Raw genomic sequence first — 10,000 nt, forward strand, 5'->3', positions numbered from 1 at the left:
TGCTTCATATTAAACTAAACTGCCTATCCTCAATTTTTGTAAGTGAGTGAGAGTGAGAGAGTGAGAGAGAAAATGTGGATGCTTGATGTGTGCTTATCTATGGATAATATAAATGGTGATATGCTAATGTATGAGCATATATATTATATAACATCATATTTCAGGTAAGATATCAAGTGTCATGAATGTAAGCATAATTGGGTTGATTCTAATTATTATCTGAATGAAAGTGCAAAGCTCTGCTATGCCTATTTCTGCTGCTTCAAACTGCTTAGAATGTTGCTTTAAATATTACTTGATATAATTGCTTGGCAAGTACACAGTTTACCTGCTTTATTATTTAAGTGCATTCCTTTTTTTTATGCTTCACTGCAGTTGCAAACATGACTTTTCTTAGTTATAAATATTATTGCCTCTCATCACTATGCTTTCAGACTGCACAACTATCTTTCTCTTTTGAGTTTAAATTTCAGAGTGGTGTATAATTTCTAAAGATTTTTTTTAATAAGAGAAAAGCACACACACACATTACACCATATACACATACACATTAACACAAGCATCCACAACACACACACACACACACACACACACACACACACACACACACGCACACACACTCGCACTCGCACTCGCACTCGCACTCACACTTACACACACACACACACACACACACACACACACACACACACACACACACACACACACACACACACACATGCACTCGCACTCACACACGCACACGCACACACACTCGCACTCGCACTCGCACTTACACACACACACACACACACACACACACACACACACACACACACACACACACACACACACACACACACACACACACACACACACACATACATATACATATACATGAGAGGTTTAACAGCCTGTTATCCTGTTATTGTTTTCTTCTTTTTCTTTTACTGTGAGCACATTATAAAGAAGTTTTTTGCATTTACATGTTTCAGAACAGCATGGTGATTCCTGCTTTGGGAAATTAGATAAAAGCCAGCTTTATTTCTGATATTATTATTATTATTATTATTATTTATTTATTTATTTTTATTTTTTGTAATTCCTATGGGCCAAGGAAGATATCAAAAGTATATTTCATTTCTTCTAAGATCTAATTAGGCCATTATTAGGCCATTAGTTATGAAGATTACTATTAGAAATATTATTATTTTTATTGTCGATGATCAAAGATTTTTTTAGGTATATTTTTAAATCAGAAACAGAAGTATATAAAAAGCCTTTTCTTAGTGAAAGAATTCATTTCTTCATTTGATAAGATATCAAACTAAATCTATAAGTGCCTTACATCTCAAGTTTCTCTTGTTTAAAATCTCTTTTGTGTGTTTAGGCATTACGCCTAAGCAAGGCTGCGCTGGGAAAGACAACAATTGGGCAGATGGTAAACTTGTTGTCTAATGACGTCAACCGCTTTGATACAAGTGTCATCTTCATCCATTACCTTTGGATTGGGCCTCTTCAGGTAAAGACAAATTTGCACTGGTAATTAAGGCTTGAAATCAATGATTGGTACTGATTTTTTCTTTGGGGGGAAATGCATATAAACTTGAAAACATTTTCTGTAAATAAGGTTTGTGTTTGATGTTTTCTTTCTCTTTTTTCCTTTACCATTACAGACAGCTATTGTATTGGCAATTTTGTGGCAAGAGTTGGGACCTTCTTGCTTGGCAGGAATCATGCTTTTGATTCTCTTTGTGCCTCTTCAAAGTGAGTTGTATTATGATTGTCTTATGATGATATTGTATATCTCTGATGTACCTTAATGTTTGGTTTTCTAATATTTCTTTATGATCTTATTTGTCAAAACTTGAAATACAGAAATCAAGACTGAAGGTAGACTACAGAATACCCTCTTGAGTTTTGCATCTACATGTGTCTAGTCAAGACCAAAATAATTGTGGTTTTGAATGAATTTTTGTAATGCCTAATCTGTTTTAGGATTATTACATGGATAGAATTAAGGCCTGGTTAGTGCTCTAATTTGATCTAATGTTTTTTTTTTTTTAGGTTGGATGGGTAAAGTCTTCTCCAAGCTGAGATTAGCTACAGCACATCGCACAGATGAGCGTGTAAGGATTATGAATGAAATCATCAATGCGATGAGAGTTATAAAGATGTATACTTGGGAGAAGCCTTTTACAGCACTAGCTGAGCAAGCAAGAAAGTAAGTATTGTAACTGTTGTGTTAACGGAGTGTAAGCAAAAACCAGGTCTGGTCATGGTTTAGATGGAACTGCTATAAGGATTATATCTTTTGCTGAATGTGGTGTATTTCATTTAAAAGATTATCATGCGATGACTGATATTTTATTGAAAAGATTATTAAGCTATATTCTATAGCTTTCTGATTTTGATTTTACTTTTCAGGTCTGAGATTGATGTGATCATGAGGACAAATTATTATAGAGCTGTCAATATGTCTCTCTTTTTCACTTCTTCCAAAGTTATCGTATTTTTAGCATTGCTGACTTACATTCTGACAGGCAATGCCTTAACAGCTGAAAAGGTATGGATTTTGCTCATATTGTAATTATTGACAGATATAAATGGTATTTGCTCTTAGATGTTGTTTATATAGAGGATGTTCTGATCACTAAATGGAAATACATTTAGACTGGCTTTTGCTCTATAAACCCGTCAAAAATATAACTTTCTTTTTCAGGTCTTCGTCACCAGTTCTTTGATCAACAATGTCAGACTTGTCATGACCTTGTTCTTCCCATTTGGTATTGCTATGGGAGCAGAGACCAAAATATCATGCAAAAGAATTCAGGTTAGTTCTTTTGGTTGACCCTACTTTATGGGGAATTCAAGCACGTTTATGGAACAGAGGGAAGCAGAAAGTTCTAGTGATCTCTTTCTTCAAAATAAAATCTATTTTAAAAGGAGGAAATAAGATGACACGATAGCCGGGTAATTGAAAATAGAATTTTGAAATGTAAGAGTGCCTAAGTTTATATGAATTATCACAGAAAGAACTATTGATATTTTTCAAAAATATATTAAAACCTTTTCCTGAAGTTAATTTATAGAAAGCTTGATATTTTGATATGAAAAACTTTTCCTTAGGTTAATTTATAGAAAGCTTGATATTTTGATATTCTTCGTTTTGATGGTATAGGAAGTGTAAAATTGCTCGTGTAACATAAAGATCTGTATTTTTCTGTTCCGTATAGCAGTACAAATCTTTTCTTTTTAGGAATTCCTGGAAATGGAAGAGAGAGAAGATACAAGTAGTGTGCAGAAATCCAATCTAAGGCCAAAATTAAAGGTAAAATGACAATTTTCCTCTGCTTCTTCATTCTTCACTTCCTTCTCCTTATCCTCTTCCTCTTTTTCTCATCCTCATTATTATTATCATTATTCTCCTCCTCCTCCTCCTCCTCCCCTTTAATGTTATTACATTTTGTTTTGATGTCAAAATGCTGTAGTAGGCAAACATTTGTCATTTGGTAATGTTTTGTATTATTTATTTATTTTTTATTACATGTATTCATAGGATTGTGGAATAACAATAAATGGAGTGACAGCCAAATGGAGTGATGTAACAGAGGAGAACACACTGAACAACATCACATGTTCTGTAAAAGCCGGAGAACTGCTGGCTGTCATAGGCCCTGTTGGCTCAGGAAAGGTAGGATATGGAGTATCTTTGATAGTTTTTATGGTTATCTATTGAACATGTACCAATTTCATCATTATCACTGCCATCACTGTCATCATTTTCATTATCTATGTTTTCTTTTTCTATTTAGGGATCGCTTCTTCATGCAGTTCTAGGGGAATTACCAGCAAAATCAGGTTTTATATCTGTCCGTGGCAAGGTGGCATATGCATCTCAAGAGCCATGGGTGTTTTCGGGGACAGTGAAACAAAACATTCTCTTTGGACAACCTTATAATGAAAAGAAGTACAATGAAGTTATCAAAGGTAAGATTTATTGCCTCTGAGAAGTTATGAATGATAATACATCCTTTTGCTTACTGATTATTCACAGTGGAGCACTAAATGCCTTATTGCATAGGGGTTATACAAACTTTATAGATGTTATAAAATGTTTAAAATGAATAGCCAAAAATATCTTGCAATCCTGTTTTACATGATTGAATCTTGTTTTGGTTTGCTCCTTAGAGCGAGCATTGGACTACTGCTAGGAATTAAAAAGCTCTAACAATCCTGTTTTATGTAATCTTATCTTATTTTAGTGTGTGCATTAGAACGAGATTTGGAACTACTGCCAATGAAAGACATGACAATGGTTGGTGAGCGTGGTGTTTCACTCAGTGGCGGTCAGAAAGCAAGAGTCAATCTGGCCAGGTTAGTCAAACAATCATCCCCGTATGCTTACATTATAGCTGTAAATTAAATGAAAAAAATATTTATTCTTTCTGAAACAAGTCCATTATATCATCCCACCATGTGTAACTTCTACCTCAACAGGGCAGTGTATTATGATGCAGACATCTACCTACTGGATGACCCACTTAGTGCTGTTGATACTCATGTTGGACGTCACCTGTTTGACCAGTGTATAATGGGCCATCTAAAGCACAAAGTTCGGATCCTGGTGACACACCAGCTACAATACCTTAAAGAAGCAAATGAAATCTTGGTGCTTCGGGAGGTAATCAGCTCATCATTTGATGTTTAATCAGTACTAGAGTGTCATAGGTTGGGGAAGGTGATAAAAGAAAAGTTTCATGAGATTGAAAGGAAACAGCCAGTGCAGGTTTCATGTTGGATGTAATGGATATATTTGTTTGTTTAATTACTAAAGAAGTTCTTAAGGGAATTAGATAAATAATCTATTGTGTTTTCTATGCATTTGAAAAGTTGTGTGAAGTATTTGTTGCTATTTCTTTTTTTTCTTTTTTGTTAGGGTCATCCTGAAGCCATTGGAAACTATCGTCAGTTGGTCAACAGTGGAATAGACTTTGCCTCACTTCTAGCAGAAGGTCATGAAGAAGAAAAAACAACATCTCCTTCAAGACAACCTAGCACAAAAAGTGCTAAGAAGAATGGCTTTATTCCCACAGGAAAATTTATGCAAGAGGCTGAAAAATGTAAGTTTCATATGTCTTTCATAATTTAGGTCTTTAACTTTTATATAGGGTAGGTCAATGCCAAAAAATGTCTTTTTTTTCTACTACTTGTTAAGCTATCTCTAAATTATAGAATTTTTTTCTTTCCCTGGTTCATATGTATGGAGTAAGTAAGCATCCTCTATTTTTTTGAAGTGAGAAGATGAAGCTACTAATAGATTTAATGAGACAGTGACTGACACATGCCAATTTTCATTGCAGTTGGATCCTCATTATCTCTCACAAGGAGAGGACGTGTCCGTAACGACTCAGTTGCATCTGTACATGACTCTGTTGAGGCTGACAATATCCTAACCATTTCTGGAGCTCATTTGGCGGGATCTAGCTTGTCACTTGATGAAGACGTTAATGATACACCTACAAAAGTTGCAAAGAAAGTAAGGAATTACAAATGTACCATTTATGTTTGTTTTTTTTGTTTTTTGTTTTTTAATATTTTTCATTTATTTATTTATTAATTTCTAATCTGTTGAAGGGCATGTATCTAACATGATGATAGCACACCCACTCACTCAAAAACTCACACACACTGTAGAAACACATACACACACATTGTAGAAACACACACACTGTAGAAAAACACACACACACACACACACACACACACACACACACACACACACACACACACACACACACACACACACACACACACACACACACACACACACACAAATGTACACACACATGTACACACACACACACACACACACACACACACACACACACACACACACACACACACACATGTACACACACACTGTAGAAACACACATACACATTATAGAAATACATACACACACTGTAGAAACACATACACACACTGTAGAAACACATACACACACTGTAGAAACACATACACACACTGTAGAAACACACACACACACACACACACACACACACACACACACACACACACACACACACACACACACACACACACACACACACACACACACACACACACACACTGTAGAAACACACACTGTAGAAACACACACTGTAGAAACACACACATACTGTAGAAACACACACATATACATATATATATATATATATATATATATATATATATATATATATATATATATATATATATATATATATATATACATATTAATATATGTATAGGTACATACACACAAAACATATACATATATACATTGGTACATACATACAAGCATACATATAACTATAGGTACATACATACACTCAACACACGCACACATGTGCATGCATGCCTGCTCTCACTTACCAGCTCAGACAGTCAATCAATCAATCAGTCAATCATACACACACACACACACACACACACACACACACACACACACACACACACACACACACACACACACACACACACACACACACACACACACACACACTCATACACAAGCACACACACACATACAAGCACACATTTGCTTAAACGGAGGGTAAGAACTCAGCAGGGCAATACATTGCTAAGTGGAATGGTGGATTCATGTTTGAAATTGATCATCTACATATTAAATATGGACCTGCAAAATCCTAATTTTTTTAGAAGAGGATATAGAAAGTTATTAAGTAATATCTGATGAAGTGTAGAATTACTAATTGGATGGTTTTATTGATGATTTCTTAACACGCATGTTTACTAACAAGGTGTTTTCCTAATCAAATAATATTGACACAGCGGAAAGCAGAGAGAAGACTGAGGAACATTCAAGAGGAGAAATCGGAGCCGCTGGTGGATAAACTTTGTTTTTTATTGAGTTTTGTAGTTAGCCTATGATTTTTATTTTGTGCAAGTATGCTTTATTTCCATTTTTTGTTTTGTTTTGTTTTGAATGTTTTATGTGCATGACTACTATTCTTTTGTCTGATTTTGATTCTAGAGTTTTGTAAATGTTTCAAGTAGGTAGTTCAGTGCTTTGTCTTTTTTGCTCATTATCTTTGTGATTCATTACACCTTTTATTACACCATAATTTAGATAATATTTTTATATGAGTAATATTACAAATCCCCTCCTCCCCCCCCCTTTTTTTTCTTTTTTTCTTTTTTTTAGAAAATAATCACTTAACTGATTATTGATTTTTGATAGATTAACAGTAGTTGTAAAGTAAAATAGATAGTAAGATAGTATTTGTTTGTAGCTTCAGTGATTTTTTCTTCCTTTGATTTGATACTCTCTTAATTTCTATATTTGAAGTTTTTTCCAGAGTTTCATATCATATAAGCACTTGATCAACAGGGACAGTATAGGAATTAGAGAATGTTGAGAATTACTTTTATGTTTTGCAAATTTTCTGTAGAAATGTTATTTTCTTACTTTGTTTTGGCTAAAAAGAACTACAGGTATATTAATTTTATTTGGAACTCCCAAATGAAATTAATATTTGCACAAGAAATGTATTTATGACTTGCATATTTTTATATCAGATTTATTCAATCACAGAATGGGTATATGAGTTGGCTAAAGTATAATTAAGTAAGAAATTATCAAGATATTGTTTTCATGTTGGTATGACGTCAAAATATGTTGTTTGGTCTGTTAAAATGCTTCAAGGTTGAATGTATGGTCACTGCACTTCTCCTTGCACTTATGTTTTACAATCTTATCTTTTTCACAAATTTTGTAAAGAAGGATGTGAAGCATATATTATATGATAAATAGAAAATTATATAATTTTCATCAGCTTATAAACATAACATTTTCTTTTCCAATACATGATAGTTTATGGAATATAGAAGATTGTATAACTTCCATTATCATCTTATAACCCTTGGATTCTTTTCTTTTGTTTTCAAGCTGAAAGACATGGATGATGGTGCAGACAAGGACGGGGCTGAAGAGGGCCAGGATGGTGCCGAGGTGAGGTCAGTTGGATCAGTTAAAGCTAGCATATACCTTCAGTACTTCCTGGCTGGAGGCGGCTGGTTTCTGCTGATTGTGCTCTGCTTGGCCAATGTCATCACCCAAGTCCTCTTTTCGGGGACAGATTATTGGCTTTCTTACTGGTGAGTTGCCTTCTTAGCTCTCTTGTGGGGGGAATTCTCTGTGTATCCAGGCTTTTGAATTCAGCTTCGTACACTCTAAGACTATGTACATCTGTCTCTTCTTCTCTAGCACGCCTTTTTTTTTTTTTTTTTTTTTTGTTCTTGTGGATGAATAGATCATGTATAAAAGGTTATATTCGAAATGTTAATAAGTGTTTTATTTCTTATATTTTAGGGCAAATGGTGAACAAATCCGTGCAAGATTACTTCTCGAGGCCAGTGAAAATATGACATTGGCAGTGAATGGGTCTGCTATATCTTATCAAGATGCACCAGTTCCTGAGGGCTACCTTGACACAATCACTAATGTTTATGTGTATGCTGGTAAGTAATGATTTTTTTCTACCTTTTTTTATATTGAAAAGAAATGTATATCCAGAAAATCAAAGACTACTTCATTATTCACAGATATCATAATTATATCATTATCATTTTTATTGAAGATATACAGTATAAGTTGCAAGTATAGCTAGAAGAGAAGAGTGGTATATTTTAAGTAGGACTTCATGTCAAATTCTGTATCACCAAAAGGTCTGACTGCTGCGTTGTTCGTGCTCTCACTTGGACGTACTGTGTTGTTCTTTGTGATGTGTATGACATCCTCAAGAAATCTACACAACAGAATGTTTCAGTCAGTAATTCGAGTCCCAATAAAATTTTTCGACACACACCCAGTAGGTAAGTATTCTTTGCTTTTACTGTCTACTTTTGTCATTCCTGACATGTCTGTCTGTTTGGTGATAGGATTTGTTATCATTTCAATTTGTGATTGCAGTAAAGTCCTGACAGCTGATACCTTTGAAATTTCTTATGTTAGTAGCACTGTAAGGAGATTTTTGTGGCCCATATTAGCAGTTGTTCTTGGTTGGAAGATTTTAAAATTTTTGGTTTATTTCTTAAAAGTGTTTTGTTTTTCCCCAGCATTTCTATGATTTAAGATATGATTTTTGGTCAAGAATAGCTATCATTTTGTACTTTATCATCTACTTGTATATCCAGTTTGATCATAGGAACAATTTATGTATTCTCTCCCCCCCACCTGTTCTTGCAATGTGAAGGTCAGATTCTAAATCGCTTCACAAAGGATCTTGGCCAAATTGATGACTTTCTGCCTGGAACAATGTGGGATTTTCTTGAAGTAAGAAAATTGAACAGTCAAAGTTTGCATGGGTTTGCCTGGTTGGTTTTGCTTTTCAGTAATGAGGCTGTACAGTTTCAGTTGTGGATTTGATTACAGTACTTTTTTGTGTTCCATATATTCCATTTGAGTGAATAACAGCAAACACTGGATTTGTGTAAGGATTTGATACCAGATATCTGCAAAGAATGATTGTTGATGTGAAGGAATCACACCCACAAGTACCCTTCCCCTTTTCTGTACCTTTGCCCATTCCTTTACCCATACCCTTACCCATGTTCAGATCCTTGGCATCACACATGCCTGTAGCCATGTCCATACCCATGAAAGATCATGTTGTTGCCCATGCCTTTGTCCATGTCGTTGCTGAAACCCTAATCCATGTTCACATTCTTGATCATACTCATACTACCCATACCCATGCCTTTGTCCGGGTCCAAGTCATTCACGCCATACCCATACCATTGCTCACAACCATGCCCAACATCATGCCTACACCTATATCCAAATCAAACAGCCACGCCCACATCCTCTATCCTAATCTCATGGTCATGGCTGCGTCTATATTAACACCCTCTTATCCGCACACACATACACATACATGCACACGCACATGTACAATTGCACATGTGCATGTATATATGTACATTAACCCCTTCCTATTGGGTACCATGTTTGTAC

At 35.0% G+C, this 10,000-nt stretch overlaps 1 protein-coding gene across 7 annotated transcripts in view; it reads left to right on the plus strand.

Moving 5' to 3' along the window:
• LOC113800814 (ATP-binding cassette sub-family C member 4) overlaps positions 1-10,000 on the plus strand; it is an 84,358-nt gene that overhangs the window by 53,968 nt on the left and 20,390 nt on the right. For 5 of the 7 annotated variants that reach the window (XM_070131848.1, XM_070131846.1, XM_070131844.1 and 2 more), the window contains 16 exons: positions 1,370-1,501; positions 1,656-1,746; positions 2,047-2,203; positions 2,407-2,545; positions 2,702-2,812; positions 3,239-3,310; positions 3,539-3,673; positions 3,795-3,969; positions 4,245-4,356; positions 4,480-4,663; positions 4,919-5,102; positions 5,343-5,518; positions 6,817-6,870; positions 7,934-8,142; positions 8,357-8,505; positions 8,713-8,859. In XM_070131848.1, coding sequence (XP_069987949.1) covers positions 1,370-1,501; positions 1,656-1,746; positions 2,047-2,203; positions 2,407-2,545; positions 2,702-2,812; positions 3,239-3,310; positions 3,539-3,673; positions 3,795-3,969; positions 4,245-4,356; positions 4,480-4,663; positions 4,919-5,102; positions 5,343-5,518; positions 6,817-6,870; positions 7,934-8,142; positions 8,357-8,505; positions 8,713-8,859 — 2,227 coding nt within the window. Of the gene's footprint in view, positions 1-1,369; positions 1,502-1,655; positions 1,747-2,046; positions 2,204-2,406; positions 2,546-2,701; positions 2,813-3,238; positions 3,311-3,538; positions 3,674-3,794; positions 3,970-4,244; positions 4,357-4,479; positions 4,664-4,918; positions 5,103-5,342; positions 5,519-6,816; positions 6,871-7,933; positions 8,143-8,356; positions 8,506-8,712; positions 8,860-9,239; positions 9,320-10,000 lie in introns of all 7 variants that reach the window. The other 2 variants (XM_070131847.1, XM_070131849.1) reach the window with 2 other exon arrangements.

The sequence above is a fragment of the Penaeus vannamei genome, chromosome 17, assembly GCF_042767895.1.
Source record: "Penaeus vannamei isolate JL-2024 chromosome 17, ASM4276789v1, whole genome shotgun sequence".
NCBI lineage: Eukaryota > Metazoa > Arthropoda > Malacostraca > Decapoda > Penaeidae > Penaeus > Penaeus vannamei.